At 34.8% G+C, this 21544-nt stretch overlaps 1 protein-coding gene across 2 annotated transcripts; it reads left to right on the top strand.

Annotated features, from left to right (window-relative positions):
• The first annotated feature begins 69 nt into the window (after window positions 1-69).
• LOC121416019 (DNA-directed RNA polymerase III subunit RPC3-like) lies at window positions 70-19927 on the top strand. 2 transcript variants are annotated; one of them, XR_005970088.1, is made up of 11 exons: window positions 70-275; window positions 2252-2507; window positions 3240-3419; window positions 5305-5390; window positions 7049-7153; window positions 7752-7919; window positions 8699-8878; window positions 16563-16798; window positions 17633-17782; window positions 18615-19565; window positions 19720-19927. XR_005970088.1 is itself a non-coding variant. In XM_041609450.1 (10 exons), exons 1-10 carry the CDS (start codon window positions 129-131, stop codon window positions 18697-18699), a joined length of 1593 nt encoding a protein of 530 aa, XP_041465384.1. In that variant the 5' UTR covers window positions 70-128; the 3' UTR covers window positions 18700-19637. The 2 variants fall into 2 exon arrangements, 1 of the variants encoding a protein (XP_041465384.1); XM_041609450.1 differs by lacking the exon at window positions 19720-19927 and having other exon boundaries at window positions 18615-19637.
• The last annotated feature ends 1617 nt before the right edge of the window (window positions 19928-21544 follow it).

Raw genomic sequence — 21544 nt, 5'->3', positions numbered from 1 at the left:
CATGCAGTCGTTTAAAAATGCGGTACAGTGTGTTGTGCGAGTCAACGGTCGAGTGTCTTTGCTTGAAAGCGGTAAACGACTGTTACGAACATCTGTTTCCACCGATTTTTTTTTCATGCATTCCCGAAATGTCTTCTTTGCAACTAAAGTTGGTTTCTCTTCTTGTTCAGGACCATTTTGGAGATGCTGTAGAGAAAGTTTGTTCGCAGATTCTGAAACATGGATCGAATAATTTTCGGAGTATAGTCTGTGCGACAAACGAAAAACCAGAACAGGTACATGGATGATGGTTTCTTCGACTTCGGTCCCACGTATCAACATTTTTGTTGGTAACAATTTTTATTCTGGACTCGGGGGCACTCGAACTGGAAGAAGGTGGGGGGGGGGGGGGGGGTGCGGGGGGGGGGCGTGTTTGCTCACCTCTCACCTAAAACTTGAAATTAACATTAAATTATGAACTTGAAATGTTAAAAAAAAATATTTTCAGTTGAAACTGTCCCAAATAAAAATATTCTTTACTTTGCATTTACTTCACCAGGCATGCCAGGCCAATAAAACAATAAAAAAGGGCGAAAAACAAAGAAATACATACTTTTTTTTGGAAGTACATTTGATTGGGATCCTATAAAGAATCAGTGAATAAAAAATAGCAGTTTAGGGGCCGTATGATTAGGGCAAATGTTTTATTTCATTATAAATTAGCATAGGCCTAATTAATTCATTAAATCAAAAATCTTATATATTACGGTACATGTACTTCAAAAAAATCAATGCTACCTCTGCAAATTTCCTCGGTGCTCGTGCTATCGAAGGCTGAGATCTCAGGGGGGGGGGTGTAATTAGCCCCCCTTCCCCCCCCCCCCCCCCGGCTGTGAGATGGGTCCAAATAACCAGGCTCTTTTAGGGTTAAGGGCTAGATATGTTTAATTTCATGTTATTGGGCATGTTATTGGGTCATGGTAAATTTCATTGAAATTTCGCTTATTTTTGTACAAAACAGTTTAATGTCCAACTCAGCGATATGCAAATGAGAGAGTCGATAATGTCCTTTACTCACTATTTCTTTTGTTTTTTTATTGTTTGAATTATATGATATAACAATTTTTACAGATTTGAAAATAAGGATTAACTTGACTTGACCATAAACTGTTAAAATTACGGTAATTCCACCTGTTCAAGGAGTAATAAATTTTGTTTCACATGACAATAGGGAAAAAATTAGAAATGTTCATGTTTCATATAATAATATACAAAAGAAATAGCGAGTGGGTGACATTATCAGTCTGCCAATTTGCCTATACCGACCAGGATGTGTAGATAACCGTTTTGTGAAATTGAGCGATACTTTAAAATGTCATAACTTTATTATTTTACATCTGATTTTGATGAAATTTTCAGGTTTGCTTGTTGGATTTTTCTCCTTTTATTCAAATCAACTTTTTGGTGGGGTGGACTTGTCCTATATTAAATGGCATTATGCAAATAAAACTGTAAAAAGGATTTCACTTGTTTGCTTGAATTTAAAACATTTCTGGAGATAGTAGGCTTCCATGATTTTCCTTTTGCTATGACAAGTTATGGTAAGGTCCCCTAAGTCTGCGCAGTCCCCCTTGTCTGCGCATATGCATATCTGTGTGATTTTAGTAAGATAATACACAACAAACACAAACTTTACACATGCAATACATGAAAAAGGTATTTTTTAAAAAGCTGACTCAAAATGGTAAAACAACAACAATGAATTCTGGCATTTCATGTGAAGGTATCGAAATGCAACCTTTTTTCATCAAAATCTCAGAATCGCGTGTAGAGTGAATGGGTGCACAGACATGGGGCACCATTGTTCAATGTGAAAATGACTGGCCAAGGTTATTTCTAAGAAAATCATATATTTCTCTCTATTTTTAAATGAGATTTTTGGCACACTTACTTATTAGAATATAGGGAACATTATCAACTGAAAGATTTTGTGAAATAAAAAGAAATTGTTAAATCTTAACTAAAATTGTTGGGTGAACAGACCCTTCATAATTCTAATAATTTTTCTTGTTAATTTTTTTCGTGTTTCAGCAGCTACCTATTAATATAATGCACTGGTTTTTTTTTTAGAAATTGGGTAGGCCTAATATGATTTCACTACTTATGAGTTATTTTATTTCAACAGCATCTATGCTAAAACAAGTGTATCTGAATTTAAATTGTGACACAAAAAGTCTCAAAAATTTAAAATTACGTTTCTACTCAAATCCAGGTCAAAAAGGCATTATGTGTGTTAATTCAGCATAATATTGTGAAGTTTGGCTTGAGCAAGCGTGGAATTGTTGAGTATACTGCGGATGTTGAGAACGCTCTACTGATAATCCGTTACCCACGATACATCTACTGTGCTAAGAATCTGTATGGTGACATTGGAGAGCTGATTGTGGAGGAGGTTTTGCATCATGGACAGATACTTATGAGCAATGTCATTGAAAAGGTCAAGGTCAGATTGAAAGAGGCTCTGGAAGGTGGGTATATAATTTTAGAGTCATTTGCCCGTATTCTGAAGTCAGGTTTATCTTAGACCATGGTCTATCTCTGTGCTAAAATTATGGGAAGACAAAAGTGTCAAATTTTTTATCAAGTTGTATGTTTCTTATATTTACTGTGCTCTTTCCTGATTCTTCGATGGTGAAGACAATCATCTCCTTATACTTCCTAGACAATTATGAATGATTTGAGAGTCAAATGACGTGAAATATGATATCTCTACTGTTAGTGATTTATGTAACAATTGGCTATCCATACTTAAACCACAACTTTAAACCCGACTTCAGGATACGGCCATTGGTTTTAGATGCTTTATAGAGTGAAATACTTTTGATTGGTCATGAATGCCATTTCAATTCCTTTGGCACATTCTTCATGCAAAACATATTCACATTAAAGAAGAAATACAGGTATACACACCTGCTTGAAAAATGTTCTCTTAGGTTGCACTGTAGTGAGCAGTTTAGCGAAAAAATTACTCTCTGTATAGGAAATTATGAATTCTTAATGCCTGCAATATTTTTCCTAATTACAAATAAAGCAGATTAAAACTAATAGCAGATCTTTGAATCTCGTTGAATGAAACATTGGTTAATTATAACAGCAAAATTATATTACAATAAATATAAATTCATTTTATTGGTAATTAATAACAAATTACTTGATGCTGTATTTCAACATGATTATTTGACATTTTCATATCTTTTCAGGAAATCAACTAGAACCTACAGCAATTAGAGATAAGTTTATTGACCTTGTCAATACCCACTTCTTGCAGAGGTTGCCATCTTTGGAAGCTGAAGATGATGAAGAAAGTAAAGTAGTGCCCCCTGTTCCATGTCTATCTATCTTTGATTCTGACTTGTATAGGGTACCAGAGACTACAGGAGGTAAGAATTTTAAACCTTAGAATATCAGAAAAACCTACTGCTTTATGGGTAGTGCCTTGTGTAATGTCAATTGACATCTTGAGTAGTATGCTGAAATTATAACAAAAACGTTTTTGATATAGATTTTAGGAGTCAGTTGGATGTATTTTATATATGTACGTGTGTTTGGTGTTGTTCTTGTCTAAATAAGTTCTGACAAGATTTTGAAATTGCCACTCTCCATCCAGGTGAATGAGTTACTACCCAGTAGTAGTTCCTGGAATTCTTTTGGCTGAGCTATACACTGGGTAATGATATTAGATACAATGTAATGAAGTATCTTTTGCTGTGATTTGTTTATGGACTGATATCACTGAGTATTATTAAGACGGGTTTTCATGGAAGGGAATTTTCTATTGTGGGGAAATATGAAGACATCCAAGTGCTCAAGTTCTTTTCACATTGACTCCATTTACATGTGTAATAAAATGATCAGCTGAAATGGATTGCTCTCCAGCTGCAGCAGCATTCAAAATATGACATAGAACAGTTGAAATGATTGGGCCAAACATTTGTTGTATTTTATTTTAAGCTAACCTTACATTGGACGTAATATTTAATCCAATTTGGTGATTCCATTTATCATAAACTATACATGTGAATTGTACTTCCCTAAATAACTTTACAACTGTTTTTTCAGTCTCACAACCAGGAACCTGTTTCGTAAAAGCTTAAACTATTGTAACTTTGCCATTATTGTAACTTTAAAAGGATCCTAGATTTTGAATGGCTACTGCTGCTCATATTGCAGTTACTATAAATTGCAATGTGAACATAGTTTAAAGGACAAGTCCACCCCAACAAAAACTTGATTTGAATAAAAAGAGAAAAATTCAACAAGCATAACACTGAAAATTTCATAAAAATCGGATGTAAAAGAAGAAAGTTATGGCATTTTAAACTTTCGCCTATTTTCAACAAAATAGTTATATAAACGAGCCAGTTACATCCAAATGAGAGAGTTGATGACATCACTCACTCACTATTTCTTTTGTATTTTATTATATGAAATATGAAATATTTTGATTTTCTCGTCATTGTCATGTGAAATGAAGTTTCATTCCTCCCTGAACACGTGGAATTCCATATTTTTAACATTTTGTGCTTTGGGCAAGGAGGTCCTAATCATCAATTCGTAAAAATTGAAATATTGTATAATTCAAACAATAAAAAACAAAAGAAATATTGAGTGAGTGACATCGTCGACTCTCCCATTTGGGTGTAACTGGCTCGTTCATATAACTTTTTTGTTGAAAAGAAGCGAAACTTTGAAATGTCATAACTTTCTTATTTTACATCCGATTTTGATGAAATTTTCATTATTGTGCTTGTCTGATTTTTCTCTATTGATTCAAATGAACATTTTTCTGAGGTGGACTTGACCTTGAAGCTCTATGAAATATGTCCCTGAACTTATGTGTTAAGATCTTTATGCATTGCGATATAATTTGTATAGGGGCAGATAGTTATAGGAGCCTCCATGATAGACACGAGTCAAATACCAGGAAAATACTATGCTTGGATCAGGGATAGATTCTCCACCTCATACCAAAGAAACTATCAGCATTCATCATATTCAGCAGTGGGTTATGTGCTCAATAGAATTACTTAAATTGATCATGGGGATGAATATATACCAATTTGTTTTTTTTTTTCATTTTGAAACTGGAGGAGGATATGCATGCATAGGCCTATATCTATATGCCCATTTTTTACTTTATACCAAGAAAATAATGGGCATTTCGGGAACCTGGGAGATGTAAAAAGTTACTCCCAGGGTTTGAACCAAGATTTGTTTTCTCTGATTGACAAAGAGGAGTATTTTTCTGATTTACTTTGATGATAGGTAAGAGAAAGAGGTCTCTGGATGATGATAAAGGAAGCAGCAAGAAAGTAAGGAGATCATCTGGAGGAAGAGAACAAGATACAGAGGTGAGTCACATTTATGTGCACACTGTAAATCGCCTTGAAGAATCATTGTGGCAAACGGTTCAAGATAGGAATTGAATGAAGTCAGCCTGTCTTCTTAAAATTGGCAACACCACTATTGTCATGGCTGTAATATTTGTTCCAGTTTTAAGTTCCAGCTTTATGTCATTGCCAATTTAATGATATCAAAGGTTATTTTTGTTGGAAATAAACCCCTCAAAAAAAGTTTTGCAACTCAGTTTTGGGGGATGATATCTTTTTAGTTAATGAAGTATAAAAGATGAAACTGGTATCATTGGAAAGCTGAATTATTCTTCTTTACAATGACATGCCATTTGCTGTGATTATGTAATCATGGAATATGCAATCACCCTGAACATCGAGAAAAGTCAGAAGTGAAATGTTGCAAAATGCATTGATTTCTAACAAGAGTCTCCATTTATAGAATTTCTACCATGCAGGCGACAGTGAATGCACTCGGACCATCCTCGAAAAAATTGGAAATTTGCTATTGCAAACAACAAATTTTGCAACATTTCATGTCTAACATTGCTGTGAATTATCATGTTTGTGTATTTCATGATAACACTAGCATTACAAATGACACATGATTGTAAAGAAGAATAATCATGCTTTCTAAAGATATCACTTTTACACATGATGATGGCACATTAAGAAATTTATTAGCACTCAAACTTGCAGTTTGAGTTGCAGAACTCAAACATGACATGGCAACGAATTTTGCAACATTTCATTTTTTACATTGCTGCATATTTATCATGTCTGTGTATTTCATGATAACACTAGCATTACAAATGACACATGATCGTAAAGAGGAATAATCATACTTTCCAATGATACCACTTTTACATATGATGATGGCACACTAAGAAATTTATTAGCACTCAAACTTGAGTTGCAGAACTTTCTTTGAGGGGTTTAGTATCCATCAAAATTTCTGTTGACAAACAAATGTACAAAACATACAGTTGATCAGATTTCAATAATTTCTTTTGGTAAGACCATTTTGCTGTGGGGCTTTTAATTGCTGTATGAATGGGGAAGACTAAAGAGGGCGCCAAAACTTTCCAAGAAATATAAGAGGGATATTGAGACCCGTCAACAGGACATCCCCAGCACTGTCCCTTCATGGCTTATATTCAAAGGGGTAAAGAAAAAGAGAAAGTTTTTGATATTGTTTAAAGTCAAACCTATATTGAATTGCATAATGCATATAAGTCTGCCACAGGTGTTCTGATTGAAGGATTATACTTGTACCAACACACATTTACCAATGATATTACACAATAGACTCTCATTCTGTGCATACTCCAGGAATTATGACCACATTCATTGCGACTCTTTAGATCAAAAGCTGTGTGATTGAGAGATCAGTGAGAAAGTTAAACTCTATCATGTGTTTGATAGTAAACCCAGATGACCTGAATTTGACATTGTGTTTTTTCTCAATTGGATTAATAGCGTAATGTAGGGACACATGACCCAGGCCTGTCTCTGCTGTCTTGGTTTCTTTTCACTTTTTTCTTATTCTCTTTCAATCTTGCTCTTTTTCAAATAAAAAAAAATCACGGGAGGCGGTGGTTGCCTAGCTTCTCTTCCCCAGTATTTTGTAAATTACTGTATTTTTTTGTTTTGTCTAGGTGCCTCTTGATGATGGAATCTACTGGAAGGTGAATTTTGAACGTTTTCACCGTTATTTCAGAGATCAAGATATCATCTTGGCTATGACACAGAGAATAGACAAGGTACATTGGAGTTTGGTGCTGGGTTAACAAGACTGTTTTTCCCTCCAAGTGTTCAGCACAGTAAAATATGGCGATCATCGCATTTGTCCTATCGGATACTACAGAATTTTATGTAGCAAAGATTTCATTTTTTATTCAGAGATAAAGAGTTCAGATTTCAACAGAGCATTGCTTGATAGCTAATCTAGCTATTAAATAAAGAACAATATTTCTTCCTAGAGGTGACATGCATATTGTAAAGTCCACAATGCACAGCTATCTGTGAACCTCCATTTCCATCAGATGGCTTGCTTTTTGTATTTACTGAAATATTTAAGTCAACCATGCCCATAAGCAAATGCCCAATGAATAATTTGCCAGATGCATTGATTTTATTGAAAATTTAAGAAATTGCAGTTTCAATGCTACTCTTAGAACTACCTGTACATTATTCTTGATCATATACTGCTGCCACTTCAACCTGCTGAATTGTATATCTCCAGTATTTGCTTTGGTATCTCAGCTTAACACAATATGTTAATAGGTTTTGAAGTATTACTGTCAAATTAGATTTGTATGTTTTATCCCGATTGAAAATAATGTTTGTTTGTGTTGATAGACTGCTGGAGAAGTGGTTGGTACAATGCTCAGGATGAGTGAACTCACGACAGACTTCATGGCCAGGGAAACCAAACCTCTGTCATTCCATGATATCTTACGACAAATGCCCAAGAAGCTAGACAACAGGCAGCTGGAACAATACATGAAACTATTACTTGATGACCAGGTATGCTGTATTGCAATATCTTCTTTTGAAATTCCATAAACATGCCGGCAATGGCGGCGATCCGGTGGAATGAGGGGTGTGCCCCCCACCTCTTTGTACAGGAGCTCATGGGGTTGTCTCGTTCTTCCCTAGATGGGACCAAAGATCTCATGAAATCGCTGCAATATCGCTTGCGCATATTGGCTATTCTAACAATTGTCATCAAAATTATTGCAAAATAGGATCTTTAATCCTGTACTGTGTCTGGAGAATTTTTTATATTCCGATTTACATACCATCCTGTCCATGATAGACATACTTAATTGGTAGAAGGAACTACATGTAACTTCTTCATTGAGGTCAGTCCTATGAAAATAATTTATGTTTTTAGATTTATTTTGCGGTTTATTTATTGCCACTGGACTACTTTTCAATAGTTGAAAGCTGTTCTTACAATGCTTGGTCCAAATTAAACATGCACAGTATTTCTTAAAAAGGGCGTTAAGATGTAATTCATAAATAATGTAGGAGTAATGGGGATGATAATGATAAAAGGGGATCTTTATGATATTGATAATGAAGAATAAGCAGATTATATACTAAAGAGTGGAGAGATGACAAATAACATCAATGGCAGCAGTAAAACAATTCACCAAATATCAATTAGTAATCTACATGTACATGTAAATAAAGTAATGTTTATATTCTAGAAAAAAAAGAACATGTTTGTTTCTTTATTGATTTTAAGTTCTCAAACTGTTAATTTGAATACTCTGGGTTTTTCTCTCTTATTTCAACAGACGATGATAGTAAGGAAGTATGGGGATGCTGGAGGAGGAATGTATGAGATAGACTTGGAGCAGGCTTCAAGGATCATATGTACGGCAAACATTGAGTCAGTGGTTCAGGAGAGATTCGGGTCCAAGAGCTTCCGTATTTTCAAGACACTTCTCAAGAAAAAGTACCTGGAACAAAAACAGGTATAGCGGAGGAATACATAAAGTATTGAATTGATCGAATTGTGACATTTTGATATGAAACATACAGTACATTCAAGTGGGAGTATTGAATCCAGAAATCGATGGTATTCATCTTCTTTGATAAAGTCCTTGATGCGCAAGTCATGCACTTGTGCATATGATCAGTGGATTTCTGTAGGGAATTTTAGAAAAACCCTTTGTCATGCTTATTCATCATTCCTTTTATCACACCTGTTCACAGATGATATCTTTTAGCTAAGCTTAAGTGTACAGCCCTTTGTAACTGCAAGGAAAATACATTTTATCAAATACTTACAGGTTAGGTCCACCAGAACAAAAAAAAGGGATTTTGATAAAAAGAGAAAAGTTAAACACTTTGAGCGTAATAATGAAAATTTCATTGGAATCAGACTATGTGAAATAAAAAGTTATAGCATTTTAAAGTTTCACTTGTTTACAATACATTTTCTGCACAACTCAGTGATGCACAAATGAGAGAATTTATGTTTTCACTAGTCTTAAGAAATTTCTTTTGGATTTAATTGTATGAAGTATGGAAAAATTTTCAGATTTAACCCGTTCGCGACGGCATTGTAGAATAGGTTCTAACACCCCAAACGAGATTAATCAGCCGACCATGTCAAGTTCGAACAGCTCCATTGTTCCGTGCGTGCGAGCTGGATCGTTGATTACAAAAGCGTGTGTGCGATCCACGATGAGTGAATTGATCGATCGATAGTTTTCGCGCATGCGTAGTTCATTTCCTGTTTTGGCTGCACGGAGTTCAGAGCTCACCTGTCGCTCCAGTGCTATAATTATGTCCGTACAGAGTGACTTCTTTAAGAATGTATTGTTTGTGATGTGGGTTTTGAAGTTTTTCTTGGACTTCTTCTTTTTCGATATTACTATTATCATAATATTCTCCCTTCCTTTCTTCTTCCTTTTTCTTCTTTTTCGATCTTCTTCTTGGACTTCTTCTTCTTGGACTTCTTCTTTTTCGATATTACTATTATCATAATATTCTCCCTTCCTTTCTTCTTCCTTTTTCTTCTTTTTCGATCTTCTTATTATTATCAAAATTATTATTATCATTTCTTTTCTTCTCATATTCTTCTTCTTTTTCGATATTCTTCTTATCTTATCATCCTCATTCCTTTCTTCTTCTGTTCGATCTCTGTCTCATCTTTTTGTTCTTATACTTCCTATTTATAGACCCCCCCCTTCTCCCTTGATATAGTCTTGCTTTGTTTCCTCTTGCAAATGAAATCCTCCTTGTTTTTTCCCCCTTTTTTTATAATGCTCCTTTTTCCTTTTCTCCTCCTCCTTCTTCACTGATAATTGTGTAATCCTACACCTCCTCCATCTCCTAAGTTTTCTCTTTCCATTTCCCTTCTATTTATTCTTGTTATGAATTTGCTTGTGCTTCTTCTTTTTCGTTTTTTTCTTCGTCGTCTTATCTTCTCTTACCTATTCTCATTATTCTTTTACTCCCGTCATCCTATTTTGCTTTATTTTGTTCTCTCTGTTTTTCTCTTCTTGCAAAATGAAAAAAATGAAGAATATGATATTTCCTTTTAAAAGTATGCCCGCCAAAACATGAATCTTCAAAATATCTTTATATGCATACAAGTAATACTTTCTGAACAAGAAATCATAATCTTCTCGATTAAAATTTGCAAGGTGGTATACGACAATTATTATGAAGATTATTTATCATCTATCATCCAATTATTTAAGTTAGCCCACCTCATCCCCCATGATCACCATTATCTTCTCCCTTTATCTTTTTTCTGTTTCGTCTGCTTTTTTTATTTCATCTTTTTCTTTGTCTTATCATTATTACATTCATAATTTTAACCACTGTTGTTATTATTATCAGTATTATTAATATCAGTTATTTTTATTATCCGATTGTTAGTGTTGATAGTAATGTTTATAATTGTTATCATTGTTATTATGTAAACATTTGAATATTTTACATGTAAAGAATAAAAAAAAATTAGTTTAATTCGATTGAAAAATATTATTGTTATTATCATGTTTGTTTGGCGCAACCCGAAAGAAGAATCAGTTTCGCTGAATGCCACCCCCTCTACTCTCTCTAATCCCCTTACCTCTAGTCAACCTCTACTTACATTCTCTCTCTCCTCTATTTTCCCTTTACTTTTTTCCCTTCTATTCAATCAGTAGCTTACGCAGGGGGGGGGGGTTCAATTTCATACGAGGCGCTTTTAATCGAAAAAATGTACTACAACACTGCGCAGACAAGTGGGTTATGCTCTCCCTCTCTTCTTCATCTCAGGTTCCGTGCCCCCCGGCCCTCTCTCTATTTTTTCCCTTCTGAGTATTATCTCGTCATCACAGAAATATGTCCAGACCCGGCCCTCCAAGCCCAACCCATATACTAAAAATAGAACCTACATTAGGATAGGTGCCTGGCATATTCGGCCCGTAATCAATTTCAAATGATGTCTAGATTTTACGTCGTCGAGAAATGTTCAACAAAAACCTCCAAATTATTTCCTTAATTCAAAATCCAACGGTGACGTTGCCATGTATTTGTGTAAAAAAAATGAATATTATGTATCAAATGATTCGAGCAATTAAAATTGTATTATAAACAAGACATTCTGCCTTTCTTTCATTATCCAAGAATATACAATAAGTCCCTGCAATCCGTTTTATTTATTGTGAACTTACTCAATTCTCAGTTTATTTCACTAGTTTAGAACGTGTGTGGTTATTTTCTTGACATTTATGTGCAAAGGATTTAATGATCAACAAATGATTAGTAATGCATGGAAAAATGTAAGAAAAAATAACTTAAGTATATGTTGGACAATTTAAAATGGAAAAAAAAATGAGTGTGACCAGAAAGACATTTTCGGTTTTGCTGGTAATCTATTTGTCAGAGATCGGCGGTGAACCTAGGAATTCTCGGTGGAAGGGACTATAAATGCGATACTTTTTCTTTACTTTTTTTCTGACAAGCAAAGGGGGAGGAGATAGAGGTCAGCAATGAAATCGCAACCCAAGTGACACCATTACTATTTTATACCCTTTTTTCTAATTCTAGTGCATATGAATTATATTCCATCATTTAACCCCCCCCCCCTCTATTTGATTCGCCACACTCACTGTCAAATTTTCGGACAATATGATTTTATTAACATTTTAGGAACTTTCCGTTCGGAAATTATTCTTTCCTGCGTTCAGTTTGTTTTAATATACAATTTCGTCAAGATGAAAAAGGACTCTGAAAATAATAACCTGCATTGCCAAAGTAAAATTCTAAAATGTCGTAAGTGTATATAATTTCTCACCCGGTACCATAGGCGGCGGAAGCGGGGGGGGACAGGGGGGACGTGTCCCCCCTAAATTTGGGGAGGGGGGACGGTCCCCCCCCTAAATTTGTAGTTGATGACCTTTTTTTTTTTTTTTTTTTTTTTTTTTTGCTTGTCAATTTATTTTCCTACGCCCTCCCTAAAATTTTTGATTTGAGAACCTTTTTTTTATTTTTATTTTTTTTTGACTTGTCAAAAAATTTTTGGTTGTCCCCTCCTAAAATGTTTTGCTTCCGCCGCCAATGCCCGGTACATTCACCTTTACAGAATTTCGATGTATTAAAATAATTCTTATGTTTGATTTCTCCACTTCCTTTATCCTTGTAGCCAACAATCCATAAGAGCTCCGATGAAAATACAAATATAACGAGTTAATTAGAGAACTGTAAGAGGAAGAGCGTGCTTCAAAAAAGATACATAGAAAGGCCATTCTCGCCTGCCTAAATATCATATTCCAGCTCATATTGAGTGATATATATTATCTCTAATTAATTAATTAATTGTCTTTATTAATTAATTCATGTACTGATTGCTTTATCTCATATTTATCTTTATTAAACTTGAGCGTCTGTTATATTATATGGAGTACGGCCAAAAATGAAAGAAATAACCGAATGGACGTATAAGGAATCACAATATGCTTTTATCTCGCACCCTTCTAACAAGCAATACAAAAAAATTAAACGAGCCGCATGATGATAATGATTAATGATTCATATAATATCCACTAAACATTGTGATCAAGGCCCTCTACTTATTCATTACCCGGCTTACATCATTTGTTCCGTGAAAAGCATTATAGGCCTGTTTGCAGACATAAACATAAATATTTTATTTTGATATATTCTGCTTTTCATTCCCTCTATCTTCTCGAATAATATATCCATGGAATGCATATTTACTCCATGCTCTGGATTCCTATCGCATCACATTTTTTATATGCAGGTCAAACCAAACCACGATAACATGCTCAATCAGAATAAAATCAATTGGGGGAAACCTTAGATTTTTCGAAAATTCATATAATGAGATTATATGGATAAAACATGCTTCATATTCTTTGTACATCGTAAATAACACATATTAGTCTTCATTAGCACGATTATTATGTCACGGCGTTTATCACTCTTTGGTGTTAAACCAAACTGACAAAGGGTGAACTCATCCGTACATCCTTCCCTTTCAAGTCATTCCTTTACATTGTTAGTAAGTGGCAACTTTACTGACCTTCGCTGGATGCCCTTTTGTGATTTTCAAAGGAAAGGGGGCCATGCCTCCATCAATTACCACATCCGTATCGTTAGAACAAAATAGAGTGTACGTACGATCCGAGGTATTCTCAATAGCCAGCTGTATACACTTTTTGTTTAGGATTATAGAAATCGATATCAACTTAAAGTCGTGAACTCTCTTCTAGTTTGATCTAGCTTGATCAGTTCATGAACTTGAATATTATGACAGCCATTTTCAAGAGGCAAAATAATGCACCTAAATGAAAGAAGAAAACAAAAATCGATGTTATAAACTGAAACCATGATTTTTCTTCCTCTATTTTATCAATGGCGCCATTATGAAACCTCACAAGCATTTTTTTTGTATTGAGTAGTTTTTATTGACAGCTTCAATTCATATACAAAATGAAATATATATAACAAATAGAACTTTGAAACATAATATTTTCATGAATGTTACAATAAAACACAATGTGAGACATCTTCCAATACATAATTATAAATAACATTGATGATAATTATATGCATCAAGAAGAAACTTCTACAGAAAATTCCAACATATTGATTTTTTTTCCAGTGTCAAATAAAAAACATAAAAGAAATTTTCCACATACAAAAATAAATACATAAATCATTAATAAAACCTAAACGAATTGAAGCCATCAGCATATATATTTTTGACCCATCACCTCGGCCTCTTCACCCAAATAAATTCAAACACAAACTCAGCCCTTGTCATTACCCCCCCCCCCAACCCTCCCAATCTAATATAGTATCGATCGTTTCCGATCTATCGTTGATCATATCAGCGCACGCACGGAGCTCTGCGTGCGTTTTGGGTTGCATTTCGCTGCTCCCATTATTTTCCCTCACTTTTATTGATAACGGTATATACGTGGTTCTGCGAAACTGAAAATCATTGAAATCAAGCTCCCATCGCGGCAGTGCCCACTGTACGCCAATATTGGACTCTCTTCGAAGCATAACTCGTTTTATAATGCTTTATAAACTATAGAAACAAAAGGTAAAAACGTATGACTTTCTGGAATGTGTAGTTTAATTAATGGACATTGTAATTATAACACAGAAAAGGCAGAAACATAGTATGAAATTGTATTTTTAAAGCCTGCAAATGGATGCGAGTAATAGCCTTTGGGGAACCGACTATATACGGCTCCCGTACATGAATGAGTTTTAGGGAACCGTATATAGCCGGCTCCCGTTGGCAACGGGTTAACTATAAAGGAGCTTAATAGGTTGTTCAGGGAGGATTTTAACCATGTTTCACTTTATGATGATGAAAACTTAAGATATGTCATATTTTGTGTACTAAAATACAAAAGAAATAGTGGATGTTGTTATTATTTTTCTCATTTGCATACTGATCAGGATATGTTATGTGAAATAAAGTGAAACTTTAGAATACCATAACTTTCTTATTTTACATCTAATTTTCATGATATTTTCATTTATATGCCAGTTTGGATTGTCTCTTTGCATTAATATAAACTTTTGCTGGGTTGGTTGTGCCAGTTAATGGATTAAGTTATCTTTTAGCAAGATGGAATTTTCTTAAAGTACACACACGAAGAAAATCCACGAAAGTGATGATTATAGACAAATTATATATGGATGGAAAGGTATTGTTTTTTATACACAAATATGTCACTAAAAAGTCTTATAGATGTCGTGGAAATGCAAGAAATAAAATTATTAGACACCCTTCTCAGTCCCCAGACCGACAATCACGTAGCCGAAAACGGTCGAGAATAATGACATCACACAATCGACGAGCTCATCATCTCTCTGTGCATCATGCACTGAATCACCTTACTGACCTGTTCAGTATCTTCCGAATTTACCGTTTTCTTCATGTAATGTGATATTCAATTTCTGTTTTTGACAACTTCAGACCAAAGGTGAATCAGAACTGTGTTCCTTTGCCCGTTTTTATTGAATTGTGGACTGTAAAGACCGATTTTGTCCACTGCAGTCGTCGTTGTGTTGCTCCACTCTGACCAGTCAGTGAGTGAGTGAGTCCCTGCCCAAATAAGTATAGAATCTAATCAAGAACTTGAAAATCAAAAGCAGCAATTAAGAAGTAAGATTTAATAAATACAGGACTGAATAGAATCTCACATGAAAATAAAAGAAAAAAAAAAGAGCTGGTAGGAACGGGGAAGGAATACAATTAAAAAAAAATCCCGAACGGAACCAAAAAAAAAAATAAAGTTTCGAACCAGGATCCCAGCACTCATTAAAACAACAACGTGCTTACAGATTTGTCCATAGACCATGTCTCTACCTTTTCCGGGTTCATAATAAAGTGCGTTCGCTGCTGTTGCCTTGCAATGCTTCGGCAATCCAACTGCAATTCCAATCATTTCGCGATGGATATTGCCGTGTTTTTTTGTGGTTCCTGAACTTGCTACGTAATTAAATTTCATAATTTTTGTTCAGTCGTGAAGAAGAATGTCTATGCTTTATATTGATAATAATATCAATGTGGTGAAAACAAATAAATTTTCTAAGCTAAATATCGGTTACCAAAATATGTTAAATGTGCATTTCATTTTACTGTTCAGAATATTCAAACTTTTATCTATGTAATAAGACCAATCTTGAGAGGATTAAACAATTTTAAGAGCAAAAATCCTGATTGGAAAGATTGTCTTCAATAGGCTGCTGTCAGCTCAGCTGCTCACTGCTCTTGGTGTGACGTCACTCAGCTGGAGCTCGCCAGAGGACGGACGAAGGCAGAAATATGCCATGAAAATAAGTCATTTTTGAGAGCTGATTTCTGCAAACTCTAATCACTATTTAAAAAAGTGAAGTTATATATCTTATTAGTAATACTTCCCCTTTACAATGATGACAACAAAAAGTCATTATAAAATACTTTTGATTCTTCGGGTGTGTACTTTAAATACAATGATTGTGTATGTAAAATATCATAATATATTTAATTGTCTAAAGATAGAATGAATTGTTATTGAACACATGTTTATGAATTAATACAATTTGATGTTTTTGATTATTTTTGAACGGCATACATGTAAATAAGACAAATTTCCATTTATGGACAAATATAATTTTTTTTGGGTTCAGATTGAGAACTTTGCTTTGATTCCTGCAAAGGAAGCCAAGGAGCTTGTTTATCAGATGTTTACAGAGAACTTTATCACCGTCCAAGAGATCCCTCGTACTCCAGACCACGCTCCCTCAAGGACCTTCTACCTCTTCACGGTTGACCTGTGTCAGGTCACCTTTATGTTGGCAGAGAGGTGTTATAAGTCACTGATCAACCTCATGACCAGGCGCCATTTTGAATCGGCCGAAAACAAGTGAGTTCGTTCAAATCTAATATACAGGCAAGGTGGGAGACATCCTGAGGAGGATGGAGTGTAACAAAACAAGCTGAGATCTTGTAGAAGTAAATTAGCAGAGAGATTCATAAACAAATATGAAGTGGGTTAATACAATATTATATGCTGTGATATTCAGAGACCAACCAAGCCTAGCATTTTGACCTAATCTCAAACTTGACACAATATGATAATGATCATAATATATGCAATATTTAGTACTTCATACAATGTTTCTTAGTGCTGTAATTTTCCTTGGGTTTAGCATGGTTACCTTGAACCAATGCCCAAACATTAAAAGAATGATTTTGTTTGACCCCTCTTTTCGTAAAGGTTATCTCCCTGTAAATGAAAGAATTGTCTTTAAAGTACTTCTTTTTTTGTTTCAAATCCCTAGAACCACATGCCAACATATAGTCTTACTTTTCAGAGAGCAATCTCACCCTAATCCTCTCTTATCCAAAGGTTCCATTTGAATACCATCCAAAGACTTGTGCAAAATCTTGTTGTCATCCATTTAATGTCACTGCATCTAAGGAATGGGAAAGCAGCACACTCTATAGATCAATTTAAGAAATCCCTTAACCCTAATTGTTCCGGGGTATTTTGATTCTTGTCTTGTCTTTTAGTCTTTTTTATTTACTGCAAATCTTCTATACTTGTATTCTGATTATGTAGAAGGTTGCTTATTTTAAAATATAGTTATAGTGCACTATCAAGAGTGTAGTAAAGGCTGGCTATTATTATTATTACTACCACCATTAAGGTAAATTGAAAACAAGTTGCATTGGACGATTCATTCTTTTTATCCAGGAGATTGATTGAGAAGGAGCAGAAGGTGGAGGCCATAACAGCATCCATGCAAGGATCAGGGGCAGATCCTGCTCAACTTGAAGAGATAGAGAAGACATTGACACAATTAGAGAAAGAACAACTACAGAAATACAAAGGAAGGATAGCTAAGTGAGTTTGATTCTATCAAATAAGTATTGTGAGGAATTGGTATTTGCCAAAGGGTGGGGGGGACATCATTTTTCTTTTTTTTTGGGGGGGAGGGTACATGCACATCATTTTTAAATTCAAATTTTGAAGAAAAAATACCATGATTGTCATATCCTAGATGTGACGTTTTGTAAAGAAACTGAAAAATTTGAATTCAAAGAATTATGTATGATCAGTAGTGAGGGAAGGGTGCTTGCGGGGAGCATGTACAGAACATTGTTGAATTTAACTTTGGACGAAAAAAAAGTCCTAAATGAGGAACAATATAGTGATATCCAAAATGAGAACTTTTGTAACAAACAAAAGAAACAAAATTGAATTATGCAAAGAATACTATAATTTTTAATCATCATTTGATAGAATTAATTTGGAAGAAAACGAGATAAAGAGAAAATTATCAGGATACCTCAGTGTGAAATTTTGTAAACAAACACAAGGAACGAATTTGAATCATTCAATGAATATTGTAAATCAGTTTGTAGATTGCATCATGTCAATTCCTGTAATTTCACACTTTTTACTTTTAGACCTTAACTAAACAGAATACTTGTCACTTATCAAATTTTCAATTTAGTAAATCCATTGACAGGAAATTATCATATTCTATTCATGCCCAGAACAGATACTGCACAAGTCTTTATTTCATGTTAATATTTCCCAAATAGTGTGTTGCGTCTGAGCCAAATGGAACACTTGGTGACAACTCTTACCCAATACAAGCACCTTGCATTACCTTTGATTTTGATTATTTCAATAATTTGATTTTTATTCTTTCCTTTTATTTCAACAATAGGTTAGAACAGAGTGAGCTACAGACAGACCAAACCATATTTATACTCAACTCTTTTTTACTTCAAGAAGCAGTGGGAAGATTATAACACCTCTTTTCTTTGTGAACTGTATGAACTTTTGTACCTTGACAAACCCGCACATACACACGTACATACACGGAAGATGAAGATGAAGGAAAATATTTGAAGGACATTACTAATATCAACTCAGAAGACCTTTCCTACATGTACTTCATGAAGTTCTTTTTGAAGTTTGATGACATCCTGTGGAAAAACATGTATGTGTAAAGAGAAGAAGAGAAGAAAAGTAGTTAGAGGTCATCTCATTTGAAGTCAAAGTACTTTTTTAAATACCTCACAGAAGACATGGTAGAAGGTGAATAGAAGGTATTTCTATGTGTGGGATCCTGGCTGAAACATTTCATTTAAAGAAGATATGAACCATCAACTATCTCAAGCCCTCTTTATCACTAAAATCTGGCTAGGTTCCCTCCCATAATGCAACATTATGAGCACATGTAGTCTCATAATATAGGCCCACTCTAATGACAGCATGCTTGTTCACTTATACATTTATTCATACTGCGGTAATTGTGTCACCAAGTAGCAAAATGAGTACTTAGATGTACCTTTCAAAAACATTTAGCATCTCTAGATGAGTAATAGTTATCTCAAAGGATATATTTTAACCCATTGCCTACTGGAACCAGGTAATCCCTACACAAAACCGGTAGGAATTATAGAATTCAATAGCCAAGAGGTTAAGACTAGCTATCTGTAACACACAATCAGTGAGAGATCATCGACAGTGTAACATGTTGGCCAGTTCGCTCTTTCTTTAATAAAGGACATGTAAGTAATAGGAAGATTAGAACAGCATTTTGATATCTCTGTATAATGGAGGCAGCGAGAGGAATGCATTTTGGTACATCAGATACCAAGTTGAACAACAGGTAGGTGTTTCATAAAGCTGTTCGTAAGTTAAGAGCGACTTTAAGAACGACTGGTGATCCTTTCTTGTGGTAAATGATATATTCACTGGCGATGGTTAAGCACATAAGAAAGGATCAGCAGTCGTTCTTAAAGTCACTCTTAACTTACGAACAGCTTTATGAAACGGCCCCCAGGTCCTTTTACATAAAGCTTAGCAATCAATCTTGGGGCTGAATTTTACCATTGATCATACACAATAAATATAGCCTTTTACCATTTTGTAGCACATATCATATAATGTTGCATGACTAACAAGACCTTGTATGTGAGTAAGTTGACATTTTTGTTTGTGAAATAACTTTAAAAATAAATTTCAGCAAACTGATGTATGAGCATGGCAGTAGAGACTAGTGTATTCTGAAATCCAGTTCATTTTGGGCCATGGTCTAAATATGGGAAACCATATGTTGAATTTATTTTCACATTGCTTGTTTCTTCTATTTATTATGTTATTTCCTCATTCAGATTAGTTTAACCTGTACTGTAGATTTATGTCACAATTGGCTGTCCTTGGATAAACCACAACATTAATCAGTATTGAAATTCAACCAGAGTTCAGTATATTGCCCAAATGTTTGCAGGGTACACGTGAACGCTCCTCCCCCGTAGAATAGTAGATTAAAAAAAGTATACAGATCCTGCCTGAGTTCAAGGTCACATGAACAAGGTCAAAGGTCACTCAGGGATTTAGGGTCAACAAACTTTGGCCATGTTGGGTAAGGGCCATAGGGGTTATTACGGAATTGTCTCCATAACTGAAAGTTCATGGATCTTGTTCATGAAACTTGGACATAAGAGCAAACAGATATATATCTGAATATCATGTGCGAGTTTCATGTCACATAACCAAGGTCAAAGGTGACTTAGTTTCAACAAATATGGCCATGTTGGATTTATTTGAGCAATTATCATCATAACTTTGATAGTTCATGGATCAAGTTCATGAAACTTAGACATAAGAGCAATCAAGTATCCTTGAACATCCTGTGCGAGTTGCAGGTCACATGACTAAGGTCAAAGGTCATTTAGAGTTAACAAACTTTTGTAATGTTGGGGGTATTTGTAGAATTGTCTTCATAACTTTGAAAGTTTATGGATCTAGTTCATGAAACATCAACATAAGGGTAATCAAGTATGAATGATAGTTTTGCACATATTTTAGGTCACATGGTCAAAGGTCATTTTAGGTCAATATACTCCCCGATTGAGGCTAAACTAATAAAACATACTTTAGAGTCGGGAAAGTCTCTCCAATTTTTGGTTGGCGATAGGGGATAAAGACAATACCCCGAATTTTGGGCGCTCTGCGCACAAAATCATAATGCAGAATATTGCACTTGAATCACAAAAAAAATAGATATACAATTTTATATCTTTGATGGTATTTTTATGTCAAGTTTGATGTCTTTCAAACAAAGTTAATAAAGTGTGCCACAGTACATCCAACGTTTCACTTCAAACATTTACTTCCTGGTCAACACATTCCCTCGTAATATTTTAAGGGGTGTCATTGGCATGAAAACCCCAACTCTTGCCATGTTCTACTATACTTTTCATGTTCAAAGTCTCTAAATTTTGAGAATAATCTCCCGGAGAGAAAAACAACACAAACCCATTTCCTGATAACCATGCATTCCTACCCCACCCTTGTCCTCGTCTACATACACCCATCAGGCCCCGAATCATTTTATATATTAAACATTCTCAAGCATGTAAAAATATGATTTTTTTTCGCTTGGTCGCTACGCCATCTCGCATGATATTAAAATATTTTAAAAGGGAAGGGGGGGGGGGGGGTAGCTGCTTGATTGGTATAAAGGCTCCCCAAAATAAGCCATTTTAATTGTAATAGAATAAACCAATGTCGAAAATTTCTCAAGCCACCAGAAGCCCCCCCCCAAAAAAAAAACACCTTATAGCCTAGAACCGCGCTTGTTCC

The sequence above is a fragment of the Lytechinus variegatus genome, chromosome 5 (assembly GCF_018143015.1).
Source record: "Lytechinus variegatus isolate NC3 chromosome 5, Lvar_3.0, whole genome shotgun sequence".
NCBI classification, from domain to species: domain Eukaryota; kingdom Metazoa; phylum Echinodermata; class Echinoidea; order Temnopleuroida; family Toxopneustidae; genus Lytechinus; species Lytechinus variegatus.
Note: the sequence above shows the minus strand (reverse complement) of the source record. Positions and strands in the feature narration are given on the sequence as shown.